Source organism: Raphanus sativus, chromosome 8 (assembly GCF_000801105.2).
Source record: "Raphanus sativus cultivar WK10039 chromosome 8, ASM80110v3, whole genome shotgun sequence".
Taxonomy (NCBI): Eukaryota; Viridiplantae; Streptophyta; class Magnoliopsida; order Brassicales; family Brassicaceae; genus Raphanus; species Raphanus sativus.
The window spans coordinates 2,422,362-2,449,174 of NC_079518.1; the positions used below are offsets into that span (position 1 = coordinate 2,422,362).

Below are 26,813 nucleotides of genomic sequence, written 5' to 3' on the forward strand. Positions count from 1 at the left end.
TATTTTAAAATCAATAAAAGATATATTTAAATAATTATTTTACAGATTTAGTTTTGTGCATGACCAAGAAATCAACTAGTTTATCTTTAAACAATTATGAATCTTTAGCTCAAGTAGAATATATATATATATATATATATATATATATATATATGTGTGAATTTTATTCATACCAGAAACATTATTCTGCTCTATTTCTCTTTTGCTTCCATCACACATCAAATGTTTTTGTAAATAAGTATAACCTTTTAATTAGATATGAGATATCAAACTTTGAAAATAAGTAACTTTTCTCCGAGCCAAATGATCCCGGTAAAAGAAATCTAGAGACTTTGTTAGGAGGTCATATTTTACCAGACCGCGGGAACGGCTATGTGAGAGCAATATTTTCTTGTTCTTGCATACTGCCACTGGTGAGGATGGCTCAACCAAATCCTTGTGGCTCCATTCAAACCGATCTCGGATCTCAGTCCGAGGAGAAGGACAAGAAAGGAGATCTATGGAAAAAATCTTCTCCCAAGTGTCTTCTGATGGTTTCAACCTCCAAATCTCTTGGATCTTGGTAACATGCTCCCTTTTGGACATACATAAATGATTATCCAGATCACACATGTCAATATGGCGAGGATCTGAACCAGCAATGGCCGGAATGATCTTCGGCAGCAACCTGAATGTTTCCGTGTGGATATCAAAATCCACCACTTCGGTTCTGCCCTCATGTGGTTCCGTGAGCCAATACACCGACCCATTTGCATAGGCTGGCTTTTGAGTAGGAAATATACGATAACTTGGAGTGCAAGCCAAGTATCTCCAAGTGTTTGCCTTAAAGTCAAAAATCTCACACTTGGTAACTCCCTTGTTAGGACATGAAGCATCAACATTGTACTTATCAGAATTATACAACCACACTAATTTGTAATCAGCAGCAGTCTTCACGAATGCTAGATGAAAGAGTGAATTAATTATTTTCATCCAATCTTCTATAGTCGTGTTGAATTTGTGCATCAGAATCTGAAACCTAGCTGGAGAAAGTTTTCGGAGCCACCGTGTAGCTGGATTAACTACATATATGGATTGATATTTTGGGGAATGGATGCAGAAAAGGCCATTGCAGTTTCCAGAGATGTACATCCAGTCACCGAATCCTTGAGGGAAATTGATAAGAGTAAAGGATAGAAGAGAACCTGATTCCGGGCAGAATGTTCTAAAACCAACGTTTGTATCTGGGTGAGGAATATACCCTCGAGTCCCCTTTAGGTGATCTTCTTCGCCGATGACCATGACTTTCACGTGGGATTGCTTGGCGATCTTCAAGTGTCTCTCTGCGAAAGAGAGGGACTCCAGTGTCCCTCTCCATTGTTTTGAGAGCGACCTGAGTCGGATTAGGACTTTCACTGGAAGTCGCAAGAATATTTCCTCTATCACGTCGGTTGGTAATGATGGTGGAGCAATCACAGGCTTCTCGTTTCTTCTTCTTCTTTTTCTTATTATTCTTCTTATTTTTCTTCTCTTTATTTGTGATGATGATGCAATCACCACTCGATTCTCTGTTGCCTCCATTGTTGATAATGACATCTGCTGCTAATTCTTTTGATAGTTAATCCTAATTCATCGCATGTATATATATATATAGCTCATAATCTCTCAGAACTTAATGCACAATATCCTCGAATCACGCCATGGAAAGTCAATATTCATTGTATGCATATATGAGTAATAATCTCTCAAAATTTAATGCCCTTGATCGTCAATCTGACTAATTATCTCCAAAAAACGAAGGTAAAGATTTTACGTTTTAGATGTTGTGTTAAAGTGCCTTTTTTATAACAGTATAGATGCCTTAAGTCAATATTTGTTATATGCATATATGAGTAATAATCTCTCAAAATTTAATGCCCTTCATCGTCAATCTGACTAATTATCTCCAAAAACGAAGGTAAAGATTTTAAGTTTTCGATGTTGTGTTTAAGTGCCTTTTTTATAACAGTATAGATGCCTTAAATGTAACAAGTTTACATATGATAGCATTTATTGCCAAATACATGCGCGAGATACGATTCTATTTCGACAAGTAGACTTGTTTCTTTTGCCGATGTGGCCCGGTGATATGTAGCTGAGGCCCAAATAGAAGTTACACTGTAGAAGAAGTCCAAACTACCAAGAGATTAACGCATAAAAATTGGAGTTTTTCACCAAGGAAATCAATCACCTCACGATCCTGGGTGTTTAGCAAACAAGCGTTTTAGAGATTGACTCAAGTCTAGATACCTGATATGGTGTTATTGTACAGCATTTCATGTGATGGGATTGTGATTGTACATCAATTACTTAGAGTTAGAACACCTCCAGCTACATAATATGTCATTAAGTAGCTGAGAATAAACGAATAAAAAGTGGAAAGAAAAGAAGATACAGGTTCTCGTTGTAGACCTCTTAACAGCATGTCCATCGGGAACTTTTTAAGGCAGTGTCTCAACATAAAAAAAAAATTAAGACTAAAAACTGAAGAAAGAAGAAAGAAGAAAGAAGAAAGAGGGAAATTCCCATTTAGGAACAAACGATGTGCTTTTTGGTATGTCAGAGTTGCAGAACGAAAGAGGAATATGAGGAATGTGGAGCAAGCATATGCCGAACTAATCCTGTGTTTAAGGGGATGTATTGAAATAAATTGAAGCTGCATCAGTCATCTTTAGATCATGTGAATGTTTGTTTGAAACTCTCTATTATAGGTTACTTGCAACTCAATCTATTTTCTTTAGGGTTCATGGGTTCACATTCAAGTGTATGTTAGGGCTGATGTATAAGAAGTCAGTATTTTCAGACAAAATTATGGAATAAAGTAGAAGTCGGCTTTGTTTCTTCTTCTCGGAAACTTATCACACGCATCAAATTCCATCAAAGTGATTGCAACCTATTTAATTTGTCGATGGCACTATTTTGGACCTGTGGATGCATATCATTGGGATCATTGCCTGTGATAACAGATCAGTTTTTACAGACTAAGAGATTTTCCACCTTGTAATATTTGGGAAGAAAAAATATTCATTTTGAGAATAACTCTGAATTCCTTTTTGTTTACTATTCGATCTATTTATATGTCTTATCTTGTCGACTGATGTGTTTTATATATATCTGAAGAATCATCTTGGTAAGTTTAGAGTTTCAAACAGATTTATGAATTATCGAACTAAATATATATAGACATAGCTTTATCATTTTATCATCTCTGTCCTTTGATACTTGAGTTTCTTGATACTTTGTGTTGAGAATAAATTGACCATTCAGCTTCTGACTTGAGGTCTGATCTATTGATAGAAAATGTAATAAATTGACTGAAAGAATATAATAAGTGAACTATTTTTTCTTATCTAATGAGCAATGACAATTGATGTTAAGGTAATTCGTAGATCCGCTCATTAATGCTTTATAATTATATACACAAAAGACAGTTTAATTCATTAAGCTACTCCTATTAGATAAAGTTGTGCATGCCATGATAACAAATCGGTCTTACAGTTCAAAGCTTTGTGAGCAAGTATCTCTTGCATATATATACTAGGACCATCTTCTCATTAAAATCATCGTTCTCAAAGTTTTCTTCTCAGCTTTCTTCCACAGCCATAATGTCAACTTCTTAAAAATGGAACGACGCAATGATCTTCCGTTACTAATCTGTCCTAGGAAGGGTTTCAGACAAGAGGGACATCAAAGAGATATATTATTAGCTTCTAATTAGATATGAGATATCATACTTTGAAAATAAGTAACTTTTCTCCTAGCCATAGAATCCCGGTAAAATAAATCTAGGGACTTTATGGGATAATATTAGATAAATTATAATTTAACGGAATATGTGAAAACTTTGATTAATTTTTTATTTAAATAAAATAATAAAGTGAATGACATAATATTATGATTGAAATAATTGTAAGATGGATTTTGTTTCATTGATTGCATGATTTGTAATTACTATTTAGAGATAGAAAAAATAAACACTTGGCAAAAAATATGTAAAAAAATAGAAAAATATGAGCAAAAAAATTAAATAAAAATGAAATAATAACGATAGAGCCCGAAGAAAATGCATAATACGTGTTGTAGAAGTTAATTACTTCGTACATATAATATTATTAACATTTACATGATGGATATAGATGTTTTGGGAATTCTTTGGAACATTTTACCTTAGTGATCGTCGGAAATAATGAACGTACCAGAGAGTGAGGTCCAGTGTGAAGCTAATATCCTCAATATCATAGAAAATAAAAATAAAAATAAAGGATAAGTGGTTATATTTGTGGTTTAACAAATATTAGTGGTAAAAGTTGTTTTAAACTCCACAAATGTCTAATCCTCGCACATAATCTTAAAATAAAATAAAAATAAGCAAAAAATAAGTAAAAATAAGCAACAAATAAGGAATTTGACTTCCAATACTCTCACATACCAAATATTAAAACATGAAGGTTTATAACTATTAACTTTGAAATTACATGTTATTTTATAGATTATGCTACTGACTTTAAACATAAATCATCTTCTCATTAAGGACAATTCTATCATATTAAAATTTGTTAGAACATATAAACATTTAGATATTTAATATCTAAAACTTCTATACTGCCTAGGAATTATTCATATAAAATATATATTCAAACATTTTAACGTGAACCAAAATCATATTGAAAGACATTGAAGATTGACAATAGTGAACCAATTTAGTATTTTTTTCTCAATTATTTACAAATTGATGATTTCAAGATAATAATCCTAAAATAAATAAATAAATAAAGATCAAACTTTTGAAGTTGCAAAATTTCACTAGCGTTGACCGTGAAGAAAAATGTACATACCATTTAAATATGAAAAATGCTAAGTACGAAATATATTAGGTTAACCTTACATTTTAATAAGATATTTTAAGTTTATTTTAAGAAATTTACTTAAGCATACACAATAAACTCAACATGTAAACATTTATTATTTTTATCATGAGTAAAACATATTGAGGATTACAAGATAATTATCATAAAATAAATAAATATAAAATTGTAAAATTATGCAAATGTTGACCAGAGCTATAGTTTCCAGACTTATAATAAATTAAAAATGATTTCTTATGGATAATAATATTTTTCTCAAAAAAATGGATAATAATATTGATTTTCTAGGGGAAAAATAAAAGAAAACCAAGCAGAAGACATGGTCAGTCAAAGAATTTTAAAAGAAATGTATTGTGGTATGTAAAGATTATGATTTTGGGGCTAACTAAAAATAACTCGCTTCCTTGCTCCTTAAATCTGGTGATAATTAAAGGAATCCTTATTCTCAAATGATATGAAACTCCACTTCCATATACAATTAAAATAAAAAACAAAAGGTAATTATGTCTAGTACAATGTATATTTCCTAGAAATTGTGTACTTCAGAATATTTACGAATTCTTAGCAGAAAAAGAAGCATATTTTCACATTATCATATGATCATAATTAAATATTCAGAAAAAAAATAAAAGGTATATTCACATACCAAAACGAACATTTTGTAACAAAGGCCTTTATATTTTCTCGCAAAAAAAAAGAAGCATACAATGATGATTACTTGCAGAGGTGTTCCCACTTAATTATCAAAGGATGGATTCTCTCGGAAAACAAAATAAAAGAAACCCAAACAGAAGACATGCTCTGTCTCTTTCATGCTCGGTGCTGCCAACACGCATCAAATGTTATTGTAAACAAAAGTAAAAGCTTTTAATTAGATATGAGAGATCATACTTTGAAAGTAAGTAACTTTTCTCCAAGCCATAGGATCCCAGTAAAAGAAATCTAGAGACTTTGTTAGGGGATCATATTTTACCAGACCGCGGGAACGGCTATGTGAAAGCAAGATTTTCTTGTTCTTGCATACCGCCACGGGTGTGGATGGCTCGACCAAATCCTTGTGGCTCCATTCAAACTGATCGAGGATCTCAGTCTGAGGAGATGGGCAAGAAAGAAGATCTATTGAAAAAATCTTCTCCCAAGTGTCTTCTGATGGTTTCAACCTCCAAATATTTTGGATTTTGGTAACGTGCTCCCTTTTCGACATACACAAATGATTATCTAGAGTGCACAATTCAATATGGCGAGGACCTAAACCATCAATACCCGGAATGATCTTCGGCAGCAACCTGAATGTTTCTGTGCGGATATCAAAATCCACCACTTTGATTCTGGCTTCATGTAGTTCCGTGAGCCAATACACCGACCCATTTGCATAGGCTGGCTTCTGAGTAGGAAATATACGATAACTTGGAGTGCAAGACAAGTATCTCCAAGTGTTTGCCCTAAAATCAAAAACCTCACACTTGGTAACTCCCTCGTTTGGACACAAAGCATCAGCATTGTACCTATGAGAATTATACAACCACACTAATTTGTAATCAGCAGCAGAAGCCTTCACGAATGCTAGATGAAACACTGAATCCATGGCTATCCACTCTTGTAGAGTCGGGTTAAACTTGTGCATCAAAATCTGAAACCTAGCCGGAGGAAGTTGCCGGAGCCACCGTGTAGCCGGATTAACTACATATATGGATTGAGTTCTTGGGGAATGGATGCAGAAAAGGCCATCGCAGTTTCCAGAGACGTAGATCCAGTTACCGAATCCTTGAGAGAAATTGATAAGAGTAAAGGATAGAACAGAACCTGATTCCAAGCAGAACACTCTAAAACCAACGTTTATATATGGGCGAGGAGGCTTAGGCCTTAGACGTGAGTCGATGACCATGAGGTCCATGCGGGATTGCTTGGCGATCTTCAAGTGTCTCTCTGCGAAAGAGAGGGACTCCAGTGCCACTTTCCATTGTTTTGAGAGAGACCTGAGTCGGACTAGAACTTTTACGGGAAGTCGCAAGAAGATTTCCTCAATCAGTTCGTTTGGTAGTGATGATGGAGCAATCACTCGCTTCTCCTTTCTTCTTCTTCTTCTTCTTCTTATTCTTCTCTTTCTATTTCTTTGCGATGATGATGATGATGCAACCACCACCGGATTATCTGCTGCCTCCATCTTTGATAATGCCACTCTGCTAATTCTTTTGATATTTTGATCCTAATTCATCATATATATATATATATATAGCTCATAAAATCTCTAAACTTAATGCCCTAGATCCTCTCGAGTCACGCCATCGACTAAAAGTCAATATTCATCATATGCATATATAGCTCATAATCTCTCAAAATTTAATTGTCTTTTTTTATTACTCTTAAAGCTTTACATTTTCGACGTTATGTTAAATTGTCTTTTTATTCGCAGTAAAAATGCCTTAAATGAAAAAAAAAACTCTCATAAAGACGGATACTAGAATTCATTGCAAAATATGTGTGTGATACGATTCTGTTTCGGCAAGTAGGCTTGTTTCTTTTGCAGACATGGGCCGGTGATATGTAACTTAGGTCCAAATATAAGATACACTTTCGATCAGTCCAAACTAACAAGAGATTAAGGAATAAAACATTAGAGTTTTGCACCAAGGAAATCAATCAAGTATCTAAATCCTGTGTCAGTGTGTTTAGCAAACAAACTTTTTTAGGAATTGACTCAAGTCTACATATCTGCTATAGGGGTGATTGTACAAAATTTAGCATGTGATGGGACAATGTTTTTCCTAAAGAAATATAAAATTGTCGGAAGTTTATTGAACTTTGTTTTTCGGAATTACATCAGAACGTTTCGACCAATGAATGCTTCCGAGAATATTTGTTATCGGAAATTATCGACCACTGACAAATTGTAATTTCGGAGATCCAAACTACGACTAAAGTTTGATTGTCGCATAAATATGGAAAATACCCATCACCGATCAACTACGAATGAATACAGCGGTGAATCTATGTTATGTAGGAAGAGGGCAGTTGCCACAACTAAAATATAAAACTAAACTTAAGTGCATTCGAAATTCTGCAGCTTAGTTTGCTAATAAGTCTTTCTTCGCCACCATTCAGCATGAGTTCAAGCTCTTACTGCCCCCCCCCCCCTTCCCTTTATTCTTTCTAAGTTTCCTTTTGTCTACGTGTTATTTTCCTCAGTTTATCAAGTAAAATCTATTTATTTAGTTGTCGGAGCAAAAGCGTTATTCTTGTAGTGATCACTTAACAAAGCACGAACTATAAAAGTTACAGATCAATATGTTAAATTTAACTGTTTTTAGGATTTTGTTAAGAAAAAACATTAAAAGTGATATTACAATTATGAGTTATGCTACATCAACATGTTTTAACTAAGAGAAAGAAAAATAACAAAGATTCACATAGATTTATTTATGTTTATTAGAAACAGAATACACGTAATTTAACAGCAGTCAAGACAATAATGCATATGGAACAAGGGTTTAATCCGCTAGAGTAGCTTACACTAACATAAAGACGTTTAAGATGATGTTAATAAAAAAAACAGTTACTATTGAGAAGAATATCAAATTTTCACTTTCTCACTAGCGGTCAAGTCCCTACATCATTAATTTACTGTATGGCAGTAAAGTTCTCTTTTACGATGTCAGAGCCTAATTTCTCACACAAAGTCAAAAAGTCACATTTTTCTTTTGGTCTGAAATTGTAAGTGACATAAAGTTTTGGGTTAAAGTTGTAAATAACATAAAGCTGAAGGTAGAACTGTCGGAGAAAGGATAAGAGTTTAGACTCCAAAGAGATCATCAGCATTGCAAGAAGAAAAATGGCAGCTTTGAGTTCCACTTCATGTCTACATTCACTTGCTGGCCACGAAAGATACTCCCTTTCGTGTAAAACATCCCAATTTTCAAAACCCTTGCTCATAAACCCATCTCTGAAGAAACCCAGATTCTCAGTTCCGTTTTGCATCAAACAAAGTGATCGTGACCAGAAGCAAACTCAACAAGAATCTAGCAGAGTCGAAGAAGACGAAGAAGAGGAAGACTACTGGGTTGTTGCAGCCGTAAGAAGCAAGTACAATGAGATTGTTATAGTGGATACTGCTGATGCCAGATATCTTCTCCTCGATTCAACTAGTAAAGATTTTTTTGTTAAAAAGCTTATATCATCAAATCCTCTGTTTTTTTTTTGTTGTAACATTGTTATTTTCGATGTGTAGAGAATGCACACAGTGTTATCAACAAGGGAGGTGAGAATTGGACTGATGCTTATTGGGTATGTTACATTCTCCCTTAATCTCTTGTTTCTCTTTTGTTAGGTTTAATGTGTTTGTTTTGTATCTTTATCAACATTTTGTTGCAGGATGAGTTTGCAAGTTTGCCACCTATTGTCCCTGATGGTCCCATTGCAATCTATGGATTGGTGAGAGCTACTCAATGAATCTCATACCAAACTGTCTTTGAAATGAATTTTTCAATGACTTTTGTTTATATGTTTTTAGGGTGGTGGAACAGCTGCAAGGTTGATTCTTGAGTTGTGGCCATCTGCTCAGCTTGAGGGTTGGGAAATTGATGACATTGTATGAAAATTTATCTCTTGAAACAAAATATGATTTTTATTTATTGGAATCATGAGTTCACTTTGGTTTGTTTAATGGAGAATAGTTGATTGAGAAAGCAAGAGACTATATGGGACTGTCTGAGTTAGAGAAGCCAACATCAAAAGGCGGTAGTCTTCGTGTTCTGATAGATGATGCTCTTTCTCCTTCTGAAGATGTTTCTGGAAAATATGCTGGTGAGATTTCAAGTTAACGTTTGTTGCAATGTTCTGTTTCTTATCTAAATTCTTGGACTATTATTATGTTTTATTAGGGATCATCGTTGATTTGTTTGCTGATGGAAAGGTCTTAGACCAGCTGCAACAGGTACTTTCTTTTATATGGTTGTTAGTATTATGATCTAGACACGTGTTTTTTTTTTTTAAATTTGAGATTGTGTAGGTTCAAATGTGGCATGATCTAGCTAGCAGGCTGATGCCTAACGGTCGCATTATGGTGAACTGTGCCGGAATCGAAGAAGAGAAAGTTGTAACAAACGAAAAACCTAAGTTGGTGTTAGGTGATTCGGTGTGGATGTTGAATCCTACCATCAAGGTCTTGTCAGAAGCATTCCCTGGACAAGTAAGCAAAACACATTTCATCTTCCATCATTTTGTTACTTCCTCCCTTTGAATGGGATCATCGATGATGCAGGTTTACTGGAAGAGGACGCCAGATTCAGAAGGTCTCAACTTTGTTGCCTTAACGGGAGGTGTAACTGATCTTAGTGACTGGTCTAACAAGGTTCCAGTACGTTTGAGTGAGACAGTGAAGCAGTGGAAACTATGCGAGAATCTTTAATTCATAGATGTTCTGGAAGGCGTTTTCAACATGTGACATCAAGAAAGAAATCAAACCATCAAAGAGAATTTCAGAAAGAAAATGCTAATATTTGATTAGAAGCTCACAAGTTAATAGTGAGAGATGCTTTTATGATCTGTTCTGACATCTTTGTAACCAACCCAAATTTTAAAAGACAGAACACATCACACACTTTGTTCCTTCCTGCTATCCTCTGTTCTTGTTCTCTATAAGAACAATGTATTGTCAATCTCTTTAATATTTTCCTGAACTAACCGATTATGAAAACTCTCCTATGGACAGAAAAGAATGAGAAGTCATATACTCTGCGATTCTTTGTATGTCTTTGTTCATTGTTGTTGGGATTTGTATTGAAGAACAACAACTATATATCAATGGAAACAAACTAAGAGGTGAGCTTAGATTCTCTAGAAAGTTGTATGAGAAGAAGATTTTAAAAGGCTTGGAACTTTGTCAACCATTTGAGATTGTAATGCCAGAATCTCTAGAAGCATCTACGTCACTCTTGGAGTGACGCCATGCACTTGTGAGAACTGAGAAGAAGGAAGATAACAAAGTGTTGGTTGGTAATTAACTAAAAATGAAACCATAAAAGTCATCATCGATTGTGTTTGTGAGCTTATCAAGCTATATACTATCAGTCTATCAGTCTTTCATTTAAAATCTTTTTTTGGTAGATGGTTCAAAAAAAAAAGTTGGCCCATGCAGGTTTCGAACCTGCGACCTTCGCGTTATTAGCACGACGCTCTAACCAACTGAGCTAATGGGCCGTTTGGTTCAACCTCTTGGATAATTTTTCAAATTGAAGAGAAGGCAAATCATGTAGTTTATGTGATGTATAAGGCACAAATCCTGTTTGAAATTACATACGGATTAAAGAACGAAAAATATACCAACATGTACACTTGGACTTGTACAAAAAAAATTCGAGCTCCTCTCCTTGTCTCACAGACAAGACGATCATGTATTATATAAACATATATACATACTTTGAGATAAGATAAGCATATGCAGTGTTATAAGAAAGGAGAACACAACTGGAAAGAACACATAGAAGAAGCTCAAAATGTTTCTAGAATTGTGGACAAAAACAACTAAACTACACGAAACAAATAAGTGGGTAGGCCGGACGAATAGTGTCTTAATAGTTTTCTTTCAAAGAGATATGTAAACAAGTCAATTAATAACAAAAAAGTCACAGAAGCTTCTCAAACGTTACGAAGAGTCCAAAGACAAAGACAAACTCATTACCAATCAAAGTTCTAGTTGATTTGTAATTTGAGACATCTTTGGTCAACTCTTGTTCGTTTTTTTGGTACATTCAATTGTTTAGACCCAGCAATTGGGTTCGGGGATGGTACTATACGTACTAAAGCATTAATATATAATCTCAAATCAGAAACAAGATGATTACTAATGTATAAGAGAACCAGATATATCGTTCCCCTTTTAATTGAAAAATGTGCTTAATTACATTACATTTGAGTAACCATCGTTGTCCACGATTAGAGAAAAACGAAACCATAAGGTTGTAAAGTGAATGGCTCAATTATTTCAACTTTATTTATTAGGGCATACCACAGAATTTCTATCCCGAGAAGAAGTGAAAGAGACAAGAGAGCAGAGGCGGCCCTTGGTAGAAGCGAATGAAGCAACGGCTTGCGGCCACCAAATTATTAACTAAAAACCGGCCACATTATTTCAAAAAAATTCGACGGTCTAGTGGTTAGTTGTATGACGTAACTATGAGTGATGGGCTGGGTTCAAGCCCCCCATTCTATCCATATTTTGTTTTAAAAAAAAATTCAGCCATTTCTTTATTTTGGGCTTGTGGCCTTGAAAAGTCTAGGACCGGCTCTGCAAGAGAGAAGAGACCGGTGGTGATGGCCACGACGGCGACGATGGTAGGACCGCCGCACGTGGCCTGCCTTACCCATGTCTTTATTTGACCCGTCAACGTACTTCTTTCTACTTTAATTATTGGAGCCTTTAGCACATTTGTGCATGACTAATGAACAAGTTTAGTAAAAAGATCGAATATTATCTATCACTCAGTCAGTTTTCTTCTAAGATGTTATGTTACGATGAGCTTATTCAGTTCAGTTCTTATAGCTCATGTTACTTTTGACATAAAAAAAAATCAATATCATAAAATAACTTTTGTGTGGCTCAACTTTTGTAGTTTTCAACTGATTAGTCTGCGGGTATTTTATTTTCACCAGTAGTGAAACGTGGATTACTCCATATTGCGAATATGAATTTTTTTACCAATTATAAATTATATTAAATCATTGTCCTTTTGTTTACGTAATCATTAAACCCCTGAGTACATAATACAATTCATGAAAATAAAGTTCTAATAGAATACAGTTAGACGTGACATGTCCTCCTCCATCATAATTATTTTAGGCCTATTGATAAATTGGTAGAGCGTCAGATAAATAAGAGGGGGGTGCCAAACAAACAAATGACGATATTGTGTCCCTTGGTTTATATATATTGCGCAAATTGAAATACAGTATAACTCTATGATAGAGTCCTATCCCCCTCATTACAGATGCGTTTTGAGTAATTATCATTAATTTAACAGATAGTAGTACTAATAAGTTTGAGCTAAACCGTAGAAGTGTTTCTGATGTGTCGGAATTAATGAGATTAGTTTAACCCATCCCCATGCGTGGGCTGGGGCAGCAATATAATAAATAACCTTAATAGTGGTTTTTTATTAACTATAAAACATTATCATCATTGCCGCCTTTGAATAATACTCCATCATAAGAAGAGAGATGTTGCCTTGTTGGTTTGACTAAAATCAGGGATTTGGTTCTAGACAACTTGTTTACAAGAAAACATTTGCTTGGTATCATAATCCTTAGTTGTTATATTTCAACACACATGATCAAACTGCATGATCGAAAGCATATAAATATTATTTTGTGGTTCGAATAAATATTAAAAGAGAAAAGTGTGACCAATGAATTTGGGATTTCAAAACCTTAATTAACCCAAGAAGAGATAGAGCAGAGATACATGGGAACGACCATTTTTACATTAACAGTATATTTTTTTTATATTTCGAATGTCATTGAACAAAGCCAAAAGCTATTACAAAATTTTATCAACTCTCTGTATTATGCCGTCAATATTTACAATATTGCTCCAAAAGAACACGACTCTGCTAACCAGTAGAGACACCTAACCTTAAAATCATTTAACTACTCCACAATCTGGCACCAGACTAGGATCCGAACCGACCCGCTTAAGCTCCAAACATCATGGTGAGTCCTATATCCAGCCAACAAATCCCTTTTATACAGAACGATCTTGATCAAAATGATACGAGAGTATATCGCAGAGAAATCAATCGTTCCAACAAAGAAGCATGACGACACATCTTCGAATGATGTAAAGCTTAGCTCTTTGTTCTTTAAGAACAGCTCCAAGTCCCCTACTCGACGCCCTTCTCTTTGAACCTCCCATGCTTTGACTTGATCCCATCTTCACGATATCGAATAAAAACGAAAACAATTTTTTTTTTCTTTTACAGGGTTTGATATATGTGTAAGAGAATTAATAGAAATGATGATGGTACAAAAGAAAATTAGTCCTTTTATAGAAGAAGAGAGAGATAAAATGCGACCCCACACACTTCTCTTTCACTACCAACTTGTGTGTTTTGTGCTATTGCAATTTATTATTATTGAATTTGAATGGTTTATATGGTCATAATAGGCCTAGGTCATAATTTCACAAAAACCCCAAAACATATATGCCCTATTTGTCCCCGTTTTCTGTATGTATCAAGGGACACATGCAGGCCACGTGGCGGTTAAATTTGTTTTAGAGCAATTATTTTGCGGATTTTTCATACGGCGAAAATAGTTTGTCTGTTTCAGTCGACTTCTTCTAGATTAGTATGGCGGTAAAGTATTGCTTCTAGATGTTATGATGGTAATTTGAATAACAACCATAGTTTTAAGCGATCAAACAAGGTCTAATTTATAAGCGCCCACAACGAACTTCTGATATCATCTATATATTCAGAAAATTGTCGCTAATTTGTTTCAAAAGTTAATTTCAATAGTGCATGACAGAGTAGATATATTAATGTTCAAGACCAATTTGTGCATATGCGATTGGAATGGCCGAACTATTCCTTTTATGTTAGTAACCAATTCTTAATTCAAAACAAAGAACATAGGAGACAAAGTTTAGTTTTGCAACTACTAGCGTTCTTATTTCATAAGTAAACAAAAATCCCAATTCAATAAAATAAAATATGAGAATATCATTAGTTTATTCTCATATTTTATTTTATTGAATTGGAAATTTTATTGTTTTATCAACAATATTAATAAAAACAACAAACTAAATAAAGTCTTGCATCTGATTGTTTTTACGTGGTTTAATCATGATATAGTTTCTAAAAAGTAGACTCCACAAAATCACTGAAAAGTGTTGCCGTCGATAGATCATATCCATCTCAAAGGATAATACACGAAAAATGAAAACCCATTTTAAAAGAAAGGATATACATGAACATCCAAATATCAGCGAGTGGAAGATAATGTATTCATTGGCTATAACCACAGGTCGACAGTCAAATTTTGTGGACGATATGAATAGTTGGGTTTGCCATTTTTAAAAATAATTATTTGTTCTTATAAACGTATTGGATCCACGTCAGTGTACCAATCTACTAGACCTTCCACACACAAATTGCCATTCTGAGGTGTGCTGTGATGTAAGAACATTTGTAAGAAAACATGCTCTTTTCTTTCACTTTAGACTACATGTTATTTTAGTTTTTTTTTCCTATCTTAGAAAACAGCTACTTTCGTTCGAGATTATAATCGTCTGTATTAAACTGCGAAAACATTTAGAGAATTATGATTTATATCTAATTAACTAGTATCAAGAATATATATGTCCAGATTTATCTTCTATAGGAATAAAATATGCACGTGCATATTTGACTAATGTAATCTAAATAAGAATTCGTTAGGTTCCAGAAGTAAATAGTTATGCATTTCAGTTTTTGTTAACTTGTTCAAAGAAACCTATCAACGTACTTTAATGAATTATTACATCAAAATATTTCCCCTTTACATATGTATTTGACTCTTATAGAGTGTACATGACGTGGCATACATGCATGTTGAGATTATTTTAGTGATCAATGTATCATTATGCACTAATCAAAGAATGCGTTCGGTAATGAATGATTACTATAATAATTACTAACTAATTGGTCTTCGGTTGGCGCACGAATCATGATAATTATAACAAAATGATATCAGGGACGGTACTTTCGAGTATAATAATCAAGATGAAAGAAGTCAATTTATATTATAATATGCATGGAAAAACTTGATATTTCAGTAATATAAAAGTACGTCGCTAATTCACGGCCGGGTCTAATAATTTCGCTTTGAGTCTACTCGGTATGAGTTTGTACAAAGCCGTCGTCTATAGCAACAAGCCAGCAAGCGTTACTTTCTTGTAAAATAATTGATCTCCCTCGATTCGAGAAAAGCTCAGGGCGAAGAACTTTGGATATAAACTATATAATGGTATTGATAGTTCTGATCTCCACTCTGAATTTGAAAGAGTTATATAGATTTAGCTCCCAGAAAACTCAGCATATACTAGGATGTTAAACATATAAAAATTTGCTAAACCCACAGAACTTTTTTTTGTGGCAGAAATTTCATTAATAATAAAAGAGAAAATGAGCCCAAACATGGCTCAAATTCAAGAATCCATTACATAGAAAAGAAAATAAAAAGATATTTTTTTTTGGCTAAGGTATCATCAGCAATTGAGTTTTTTGATCGGAGGAGTTGAGAGAAACAACTGATGCAAATCTAAAGGATATCGAACGGATGTCGAAGACAATTCCAATGATTTCTTTAGATTGGAAATTACCGAAAATAACTGTGATGAGCATTGAATTGATAGAGAAAATTTTGAATTTTGTGAACTCTAAAGTTAGCTCCAAGCAAAGAGCAATCGCATCGCGATAGCCTCTGCTATCAGGGGAGATCCAAAGTAGCAATGACCCAATGGTGGCCTGAGAAACTCTCCTTGACTTCAGCTAAACCCACACAACTAAACAAAGAAATTGTCGGCTTTTGACACGAGAATGAAGTGTGGGCTTCAACAAATAAAGTCTAAGTAGCCAATGTTGAGTAGTTAATAGGCCCATGGGCTTAGTCCAATAGTCATCTGTCTCGAAATAAATATCAAAAACATTTTTTTTTTCTTGTAAAATTCTATCGATTCGTTACAGTTTTGATATTTCTCAGAGTCCGTTTAGCAGTGAGGTAGCGAAGATGGCGTCTACGGTTTTTCTATCCAGTTTCTCGCCATCGTCGTCCTCGTTGCAACTCCGTTCTTCTTTCAACGGCGAGCATGTATCGTCTTCCAGGAGCTTCGCTCCGTTCACTTCCTCTTCTCCATCACTGCTCTCCGGTTCGTCATTTAACTTTCGTTATAGCTTCTTCTTCGCCGCCCTAAGCTCCGAGAAGATATTAAACTAATTTGAATGTTGATAATTGAATAGATTTGCTTGTATGAAGCTCTTATCACTGTCTCTATCAATCTCTAGGTCAGAAGAACTCGTATCCTCCGAGAAAACTTCACGTTTCTGCTAAGAAAGTCTCTGGATTAGAAGAAGCCATTAGAATCAGAAGGTTATCAAACTCTCATTTGGTTGATAATCATTCAAGATTAAAGTGAAATTAATCTCGTTTTTTTATAGGATGAGAGAGCTGGAGAAAACTTCAAAAGTTAGGAGAAATCCACCTTTACGACGTGGAAGAGTATCACCTCGTCTTCTTGTCCCTGACCACATACCAAGGCCTCCTTACGTTGAGTCTGGCGTGTTACCCGATATATCTCCCGAGTTCCAGTTTCCTGGTCCCGAAGGCATTACGAAGATGAGAGCTGCTTGCGAGCTCGCTGCTCGGGTTCTAACCTTTGCAGGAACTTTGGTTAAAGTAAGGGTTCTCCTTGTGGATATCTCTTGCTTGTGTATGTGTGTATATATATGTATGTCCTGAGTTGTTGTTGTTGTGGTTGTGTAGCCATCTGTGACGACTAATGAGATAGACAAAGCGGTGCACGATATGATCGTCGAAGCTGGTGCTTATCCTTCGCCTCTTGGGTATGGTGGATTCCCTAAAAGTGTGTGCACATCGGTTAACGAGTGTATGTGCCACGGGATACCGGATTCTCGTCAGCTACAGGTTTGGATTGTGCTTTTTTAAGTCCAAGAGTTTTTTTTCCTGAATGAGTTCATGTCTTTTAGCACTAACTGTTGTTTCTTATTATAGAATGGAGATATAATAAACATCGATGTCACGGTTTACTTGGATGTAAGTCTTTTTTTTTTTCCACTAATCTGTAGACAGTTTTACTTACACTATCTTTGATTCACTAAAACTTGAGACATTGAATCATATATTAAAATTTGGGGATTTGAAACTGCAACAGGGTTACCATGGAGATACATCAAGAACTTTTTTCTGTGGAGAAGTAAATGAAGGTTTTAAACGACTTGTACAGGTAGTTTCATTTTTCTCTCTCTCTCTTCATTGTGTTGTCTCTACATTGTTCATACTAAATGGATTCTGTTTAGTGTGCTAATTATTGTTGGTTTATTGTTCTTGAAGATTACGGAGGAATGCTTAGAGAGAGGGATAGCCGTTTGTAAAGATGGAGCAAGCTTCAAGAAAATCGGCAAGAGAATAAGGTAGTAACCAAAACCATTCTTGTTTGAAGGAATATAACTGTGGAGAAAGGTATTACTTGAGACATATTAAAGCTGCCTGTTTAACATTTCAAACAGTGAGCATGCCGAAAAGTATGGCTACAACGTGGTGGAGCGCTTTGTTGGGCATGGTGTTGGACCAGTATTTCACTCTGAACCCTTGATTTATCACTACCGTAAGTTATATATCTTTCTTAGTGAAACGCTTCAGCTTTGTTCTCTGTAATGTAACAATCAAAAACAATACTTGGATCTGTAAGTGCCAAGCATTTCGTCTTTGGTGGCTCATTTTCTATCCCATTTTGCAGGAAATGATGAGCCTGGCCAAATGGTTGAGGGACAAACATTCACAATCGGTTAGCCAATTTTTTTTCCCTCTTCCATGTCCTGGTTTTCTTTTTGCATATTATGATGACACTATAATAACAAGTTGATGGATTCAATTTGGGCGCTGCAGAACCGATTCTAACGATTGGAACCACGGAATGTGTAACATGGCCAGACAACTGGACCACTCTAACGGCTGATGGTGGGGTAGCCGCACAGTGTGAGCATACAATTCTGATTACTAGAACTGGTTCTGAGATTCTTACCAAATGCTGAAACTATTATTCACTTTTGTCTTTCTTTCCGTTTCCGTCTTTGTCAAATGCTCTGAATTTTTCAGGCTGTTCATGGACCATGAAATCATATAGAATTATACATCCATATGGTTTATGATCATCAATTTCCATTTTTCTGTTTCTTTTTAGTTTAGTTTTATTTGTTGTATCTGATTTTTCTATGGTTTAAATCGCATTTTCCACATGTTTATTTATAGATTAGTATTATATAGATTGCAGAATTTCATTGCACTGCATAATAGTATACGTATCAGATCTGAAGATGGGTTTGACTGATATTTTAAATGTTCCACATGTTTGGTCAGGTCTTTTCTTTATCAAACTACACTAATTCTCAATTGATATGAAGTATAAACAAGTTGTTCTAATCCTAGTGTTCTTGTCTTAGAATAGATCGAACTAGAAAGAGAGAGAGAGAGAGAGAGTCGTATGACTTAGAGAGGAATGAATTGTTATTATTCCATGAGTAATGAGTTCCTTATATAGGATTACATAACTTGGAGACAAAGTCTAATAACTTGGAGTAGGGAACAAGTAACTTGGAGTAGGGAACAAGTTAATCTAGAACATTCCATAATAGACATCACACAATATTCATAACACTTCCCCTTGATGTCCATTATGCGTGTAAGATGCTATCTCGTTAAAAACCGAGATTGTAATGCCATAACCGTCTAGAGTTTGTAATGCGTTTGGAATACTGCCTCGTTAAAACCTTTCAATGGTAAACCCAAAAACCCAATGTGGTAAAAACGGGAAGCCATGGATAGGAAAAAGAGTACAGCCGCATTACTTCCCCTGAAGTGAATATCACTGAAGGCTTCTCAGTGATCGCATACCAATCTGCTGCATAAGCTTCCTGAGCGTGCATGTTGGTAATGCCTAAGTGAAGAGGTCGGCTGAGTTCTCGCTGGATCTGACTTAGAGGACCTTGACCTCTCCTTCTTTCTGAAGATCGTGGGTGAAGAAGAACTTGGGGAGAACATGCTTAGTCTTGTCACCCTTGATGTAACCATCTTTGAGCTGAGCTATGCAGGCCGCATTGTCTTCGTAAAGAACGGTCGGTTCGTCTTTACCATCTGTGATCCCACATGCTGTCCGAATATGGTGTGTCATGAGTCTCAACCAAACACACTATCTGCTTGCTTCATGGATCGCCAATATATCCGAGTGATTGGATGATGTGGCTGATATAGTCTGCTTGACTGATCTCCATGAAATGGTCGTGCCTCCATATGTGAAAACATAGCCGGTTTGGGACTTAGCACTGTGTGGATCGGACTGGTAACCTGCATCAACAAAATGCTTTCATGATATTCATGGTCCATTCGGATCATATGGTTTATCTCTCTTAGATAAATTCGACCATGAATGTCTTTGTATGTCCATGATCTGTCCGGATCATGACATCATCCATAATCCATCTGGATTATGTTCTTGCCACTATATATCTTATTCATATCCTTTGACCAAAACTTTTATGAACTTTTAGTATATGTCCACGATCTGTTCATGAAGTGGCTACTGTGTTATAGTTTGAAGTTTAATCAAAACTATGCCACTTTTTGGTCAATAGGACGTTCCTCTCACTTGGATGGTTTAGGTCGGATTTAAGACCTAGAGGAACTGGTCGGAACAAGCTGGACATGATGGATTGGTCGGGACCAATGATGATTAAGGTCGAACTAGGTCGGACATGATCCTAGTCGGTATGGTTCCCTTTGGTCGTGAATCTGATGGATTCTCATACCATTTGATCAATCTATTCTTGGTACGTTGGATCATAGATCCCAACATTCATATACGGCTAATGATCTCTAGTATAGATCATCGTAGTCTTTTCATAGCCTTTCCAAGAATCAATCATCTTAATCATCCTTTCTTTAAGTATAAACACAAGAAATATATTGACTACTATATGGACTGATCTGAAACGTTCTTATAGAACTTTCTACTAAGCATCACTTAGTCTTATCATATCGTGTGTACATACACGCATGCAGCTGCATCTCAGTCTATGAACAACGCAGGAACGATGTTGTTCTATGAGAACTTCTTTCTCATTTCTCAAGGTATTTTATGTTGCCTTTATATCCAGTGATATATCCAATGTCTACTACATCTTCCTTAGATGTCCAAATCTTTATTAATTTCGATATTGGGTAGTAGCATTCACCACCTAGGAATTTATTTCCTTGTTCCTTAGTCCCTGTGAGTATCCTTGTGTGATCCCGCCATTCCTTTTGAATGCTTTATGTAGCAACATGTACGACCACTTGTCTGTACTTTCATGTTCTACAGCTCACGATTTTCTTTTCCTCACAAGACTCATCTGGTCACTGGTTAGATGGCGTCTATCTTATGTATTTGGCCAATACGCCCATCATATTCATTCTTTACTATAACTCCACGTCCCATTCATTTCTCTATGATGAGTACTCTTACGTGGGTTAGTGATCCTCGCATATCTCTTATGCTCAAGTGCTTTCTCTTTATCACTTATGAGTGTGTGTATGTGTCGACACCTTATATAATGTTCCATCGCGTTCTATCGCGTTCTAGACATGATACAATCGATTGAGATTTTATTATTATCAGGATCATTGAATACTTTGTAGTTTGCAAGGCTACATTGTATGATACCTGTACCTTAGGACCGGCCGGTCTTATCTCATTGTCTAGTATGGTTTCTCTTTCATGAACCCGGATCTATCATTATGAGCACCTTAACTTTTCTATCCGTGGTTCATTATATATGGAACATTCTGGTCTATCTTCTATAGACTTTTACAGCAACTTGATTATGTCTCTACTAGTACATTTATATAGTGGTGCTAAGCTGGTATGACTTAGTCATTCTTTCGGGTCTGTCTGGCTATCATTCTTTCTTTGTTTATGGACGTCCAGTACATATATATCTGGTCCGAGGATCTTTGCCAAGACTTGGATGGTTAAAACCATTCCATTTTTACTTTCTATTTACCAGCTTATAGCTTTCTCCATGATGTTGGATAGTCGGATTCATCTTGTATGTAATCCGTGTACCTTGGCCACAATATGATCACATTTGTTTGGCTCATGGTCTCATTGAATTCGTGGGAGAAAGGTCATGTTCTCTTATCCAACATATATTCCCGATTTTCATCTCATCCTTAGATGAGGTATTCCATCCTAGATGGCACATAGGTATGTGGTGGTTTATCCATAAAGTCTTAGGATGGTCTATATCTGGATTATGACCCTTTATCATCTTTAGACGGGAATATCTATGCTCACTTTATATGGCCTGATGTATCTTATCTTTCATACATGTATTCTTGTGGTGTACCCAAGCTTATAGACTTTTGAAGTCTCAACCTAATAGGTTATGCCTTATACGGCCAAGCTATAATGCCTTATGGCCTTCGGCCATGCTTATCATGTTTGGGTTTTATAGTATGGTCATGGACCACACGGAGTGTTTATTCTCCCCCTCATGAACATGCTAAAAAATACGTTTGTTTGTCCTCACTTAAACGTAATGCTTGGACGGCCAACATGGTTTTAAACCATGATACACGAATTTGTGGTCTGGTCATGATCACGGGTTTTGTCCTCACTACCCTCATGATCAGATTATACTTTCGTGTTACTTGGAACAATGAAGCCTACTGAGTTTCCCTTGTGTACATGTTTCACAACGTGAGATCTTATGGGATAACTCTTTGTGCCTTATTAATCAAGTTCGGACCAGGATGGCTAATCCGGTCATGCCATAAAGTGTATAAATTCGTTGGTGAACCTTACTGGTTACCTAGGCTTTTATGCCTTATCACACTGATCCTTAGCATAGTATTAGATCAGTAGGGAGAATGTAGTCTCGACCTCTTTTATATGTATGCCTTTGGCGATTTTCATAAGCTAAAGGAACATTTTCTTTTTCTTTGCTTTGCCCATTGGTTTATTATTGAAACCATTTTGATGTGGCTTGTAATGCCATTTCGACCTTTACTCCCTCCTCGGCCATGATTGGATCTACAACCACGGTTACTGTGGTATCCTTGTCCACGGCCAGTGGGGATTTTGGGTCTCTCTCAATGGGTCTTAGGTGATAAATTTCGTGCCTCTTAAGGCCATGCCTTAGGCGTGGTGGTCTAGACATACTCTTCTCGAGTTTTCATTCTCATTTGTCAATCAAAAATATATTTCAAGCAAATTAATCAATGAAGATAAAAGAAAAACTTTTATTAATGCTATGAAATTTTGAATGACAAAACACCAAATCATAAGTATGAAGTCAGAATGTTTAAAGGCTTTAGACAATGGTCTAGCCGGCCACTCCATCTGTTACTTTGGACGTGGCTCCCATGGATTCTTCATCATCACTATCTGCCTCATAGCCGCTCATATCATCTTTCATCTAATTCATCTGTTCATTTTGAGATAAGTATAAGAACAGATCGTTGTATGTGGTGAAACCTTTATCTCGATAGGTTAGTTGTAGGAATAGATCTTTTGGATCTGCTGTGGAGAAAACTTTTTCAAGTAATTTCTCCTCTGTCAACTTTTCACCATAAAACATCAGTGTATGAGCTACTTTAGATAGAGCATAATTGTATTTTTCCACGGACCCAAAGTCCCGGAAACTGAGGCTCATCCACTCATGCCTTGCCTTTGGTCATATCACCTTAGTGTATCTGGACTTTAACTCTTTCCAAAGGCATCGAAGGCTTTGTATATCTTGGTACTGATTTCTCAGTTCCACATTGAGATGATGGCGCATTACTGTTAATGCCTTATATTTCTCATTCTCGGTTCCATGATCATCTTTGATGATACATTCACTAAGACCTTCTATCGTTAGTATAACCGAGATATTTATTGCCTATCTTAGATAGTTCTCTCCAGAGATATCTAGGGTATCATAGTCCATGGGTTGGAATCTCAACATCTGAAATCATATCAAAATGATTTAAGTGTTAGTACATACAATTTCTGATGCCATTGGCTATCCAAGAAATAAAAGGCACTCGGCCAGTATGTAAACAATAAGCCATACGGCTTGTGTGTGTAATCAATGCCTTTCGGCCACTCATGATCACACGGCCATCTTTGCGTGATCAATGCCTTACGGCTATTATTCAATCAGGATCACACGGCCAGCAAACAAATAAGAGGGCCACACGGCCAGTTTGCATTCTTTTAGAAATTTATTTTCTCATAACTCATCAATCTCTTAATCAACTTGTTTGATTTGTAAATCCCTTGAAAATAGTGGGATGGACGAGTGCATGGTCTAGCCATACCATATGGTATGCTACATCGACCCATGCGGTTTAATGGTCTAGTAGTACCATTCGGTACACTTTCTCGACCAAATAAAACGGATCGTGATTTAGCTGCACTGTGGTGCGCATCATCCATCACCGGTGATTGTGGATCATCGAGGATCACCGTGGATCACCTTGGATCACTGATCATCGTAGATCATCGCAGATCATCGAGGATCATCATGGATCATAGATCAACGCGGATCATTGTGGATGATCACCGTGAATCACAGGTGAAAAATCTAGTTGCACCTGAGGGTGAACATCATCGACCATTGATTTTGTTTTATGGTCTAATCGTACTTAAGAGTACGTATCATCGACCTTTACTTCATATGGTCTAGTCATACCTATTGGTATGCATCATTGACCTAAAAGAAAATCATGGTCTAGCCACACTATGGTGTGCATCATCGACCAAAAGATGTGGAAAATATTAACCTTATGTTTTGTTTGGACATATAGCGTGTCATCCTTAAAGGGGTATCACTTGTTGTCCATACAAAACGAAAGTCATGTAATCACATGCTTTATATTTTAGGGTTTAGAGTTTCTTAAAATCGGACTTAAACTTTAAGGATTAGGGTATAAAATTCAAATCTGATTTTAGGATTAGGTTAAACATTGACCTTAAATTTTGTTTGGACATATAGCGTGTCATCCTTAAAGGGGTATCACTTGTTGTCCATACAAAACTAAAGTCATGTAAAACTATTAAGGGTTTAGGGTTTTGATTTTAAAATAAAACAAGAACTAAAATCAACCAAATCAAATCGCAAAACCTTTTAAATCGGATTTAAGATGAAGAGAAGTTTGAAATCCGAATTGCTTGAACCACAAGTAAAGATTAGGGTTCTTGAGATCTTACCTTAATCTTTGCCGATCTTTTCTCCTTGGTTCCTCTTTTAGAAACCTTGAATAATCAACAATGAAAGTTTCAAAGTTGGATTAGTATGAGATCTAAGAAGAATAGATATCGAAATTAAGAGAGATAAGGAGTTGGCGGCTATTAGGGTTTTGGATGATCTTTGACGGCGCGGCTTGCACTGGGCGGTGACGGCGCGTCTGGAGTCGGATTGATGCGTGGTCTGCGGCGCTGGATTCGTCTCGTCAAGAGCTTCAATTTGATATATTACTCGCCGTCTGGATCCTTACGGTTAGGGAGATATGGCGGTTTGAAGTTGCGGCTGAAATTAGGGTTTTTGTGGTCGCTGGATTTTAGCTAGGGTTTAGAGTCTCGTGCTGATAACGTGTTCTAATCCTAGTGTTCTTGTCTTAGAATAGATCGAACTAGAAAGAGAGAGAGAGAGTCGTATGACTTAGAGAGGAATGAATTGTTATTATTCCATGAGTAATGAGTTCCTTATATAGGATTACATAACTTGGAGACAAAGTCTAATAACTTGGAGTAGGGAACAAGTAACTTGGAGTAGGGAACAAGTAAATCGAGTTTCTTCCTGTTTTGACGTTTTATTTGTATTTTAGTGTTTATTTATTTTAGTTGAAGCTGACAGCCACTTTCCCAGATCTACTACGCACATGCCTCATCATCATCATTTAATATCACGATCTAGTGCACAGTTCTATAGATGAAAAAGCATTTATTAAAAAAGAAGCTAATCTCTATCTCTTCACCCCTTCAACTTAAACACAAAACCAGCTTTCCTCTTTGTATCAGACAGGCAAGTCTATGATCATGGCTTCCTCTGCTGCTGCTGCATCGATCTCTATTGCAACTCTAAGGAACATCTCTCGCAAACACCAAAATCCTCTTTTGGGTTTGTCCAGTTCCTTCCATAACCTAAGGATCTCATCCAACGGTCCAGCTTTCTCCACACGATCAGGATCCACCACCTACTCATCCACTCCAAGTTTCTTCAGAACCATGTGCAGCAGCAGCAGCAGCGAGAACTCCAGACCCAGTAAGTAAACAAAAGAACAGACTATGATAAATAAATAAAAATAACAGGATCTTGATTTTGACTTGGCTTTATTATGTTCACAACCACAGCTAAGATCCAAGAACTCAACGTGTACGAGTTCAACGAAGGAGACCGAAACAGCCCCGCGGTTCTAAAACTCGGCAAGAACCCACAGCAGCTTTGCATCGGCGACCTCGTCCCTTTCACGAACAAACTCTACACCGGAGACCTCAAGAAACGCGTCGGTATCACCGCGGGACTCTGCGTTTTGATCCAGCACGTTCCCGAGAAGAAAGGCGACCGCTTCGAAGCTTCTTACAGCTTCTACTTCGGAGAGTACGGTCACATTTCCGTTCAGGGACCTTACCTGACGTACGAGGACACGTTCCTCGCCATCACCGGTGGCTCCGGAGTCTTCGAAGGTGCCTACGGACAGGTCTGGCTTCGTCAGCTTGTGTATCCGACCAAGCTTTTCTACACTTTTTACTTGAAAGGTGTTGTCTCTGATTTGCCTGTGGAGCTCACCGGGAAACATGTTGAGCCGTCGAAGGATGTGAAGCCGGCGGCGGAAGCTCAGGCGGCTCAGCACGGCGCCACTATCCTAAACTTTACCGAGTAAAATCATTTGCGTCGTTGAGCTTTCTCTGTTTGTTTTCTCTTGGATCTTAATGGGTCTGTTAATGGGCCTAATAATGGGCTTTTAAATATGAGCCGCTTTTCGTAAATCTATCGTGTGTCAAGCAGTAGCTGGTTATGGCCTGTGAACTCTTTTTCTGCTAAATAATTTCAAGACATTGGCATATACCACGTTATCTTTGATATATCTTGGAAAGTTGGAATGAGGCATTAGGATCTTTGATATATCTTGGAAAGTTGG

General features: G+C 36.4%; 6 protein-coding genes, 1 long non-coding RNA gene and 1 other non-coding gene across 8 annotated transcripts; 3 read left to right on the plus strand and 5 right to left on the minus strand.

Annotated features, from left to right (window-relative positions):
- Positions 1-252: 252 nt before the first annotated feature.
- Positions 253-1,560, minus strand: LOC108821759 (putative F-box/kelch-repeat protein At1g13200). Its single transcript, XM_018594751.1, has one exon. It carries the CDS (start codon positions 1,558-1,560, stop codon positions 253-255), a length of 1,308 nt encoding a protein of 435 aa, XP_018450253.1.
- A 4,194-nt stretch (positions 1,561-5,754) lies between these two features.
- LOC108821758 (putative F-box/kelch-repeat protein At1g13200) lies at positions 5,755-7,047 on the minus strand. Its single transcript, XM_018594749.2, has one exon. The coding sequence runs from the start codon at positions 7,045-7,047 to the stop codon at positions 5,755-5,757; it is 1,293 nt and encodes a 430-aa protein (XP_018450251.2).
- A 1,611-nt stretch (positions 7,048-8,658) lies between these two features.
- On the plus strand, positions 8,659-10,558 carry LOC108819420 (uncharacterized). The gene is made up of 8 exons (XM_018592456.2): positions 8,659-9,025; positions 9,109-9,164; positions 9,252-9,311; positions 9,391-9,468; positions 9,554-9,683; positions 9,761-9,813; positions 9,889-10,068; positions 10,141-10,558. Exons 1-8 carry the CDS (start codon positions 8,713-8,715, stop codon positions 10,285-10,287), a joined length of 1,017 nt encoding a protein of 338 aa, XP_018447958.1. The 5' UTR covers positions 8,659-8,712; the 3' UTR covers positions 10,288-10,558.
- Positions 10,559-11,004: 446 nt separating this feature from the next.
- TRNAI-AAU (transfer RNA isoleucine (anticodon AAU)) lies at positions 11,005-11,078 on the minus strand. Its single transcript has one exon. It is a non-coding gene; the product is annotated as a tRNA-Ile (tRNA).
- Positions 11,079-13,421: 2,343 nt separating this feature from the next.
- LOC108820918 (small polypeptide DEVIL 4-like) lies at positions 13,422-13,894 on the minus strand. Its single transcript, XM_018593949.2, has one exon. The coding sequence runs from the start codon at positions 13,804-13,806 to the stop codon at positions 13,669-13,671; it is 138 nt and encodes a 45-aa protein (XP_018449451.1). The 5' UTR covers positions 13,807-13,894; the 3' UTR covers positions 13,422-13,668.
- A 2,691-nt stretch (positions 13,895-16,585) lies between these two features.
- LOC108819356 (methionine aminopeptidase 1B, chloroplastic) lies at positions 16,586-18,817 on the plus strand. Its single transcript, XM_018592371.2, has 10 exons — positions 16,586-16,782; positions 16,919-17,003; positions 17,072-17,309; positions 17,397-17,558; positions 17,646-17,687; positions 17,806-17,877; positions 17,985-18,064; positions 18,161-18,258; positions 18,391-18,438; positions 18,540-18,817. The coding sequence occupies exons 1-10, from the start codon at positions 16,644-16,646 to the stop codon at positions 18,683-18,685; spliced, it is 1,110 nt and encodes a 369-aa protein (XP_018447873.2). The 5' UTR covers positions 16,586-16,643; the 3' UTR covers positions 18,686-18,817.
- Positions 18,818-22,908: 4,091 nt separating this feature from the next.
- LOC130498719 (uncharacterized) lies at positions 22,909-25,444 on the minus strand. Its single transcript, XR_008937645.1, has 2 exons — positions 24,883-25,444; positions 22,909-23,635 (listed from the first exon to the last, which is right to left on the minus strand). It is a non-coding gene; the product is annotated as an uncharacterized LOC130498719 (long non-coding RNA).
- Positions 25,445-25,577: 133 nt separating this feature from the next.
- LOC108822889 (allene oxide cyclase 4, chloroplastic) lies at positions 25,578-26,738 on the plus strand. The gene is made up of 2 exons (XM_018596086.2): positions 25,578-25,936; positions 26,026-26,738. Exons 1-2 carry the CDS (start codon positions 25,705-25,707, stop codon positions 26,553-26,555), a joined length of 762 nt encoding a protein of 253 aa, XP_018451588.1. The 5' UTR covers positions 25,578-25,704; the 3' UTR covers positions 26,556-26,738.
- The last annotated feature ends 75 nt before the right edge of the window (positions 26,739-26,813 follow it).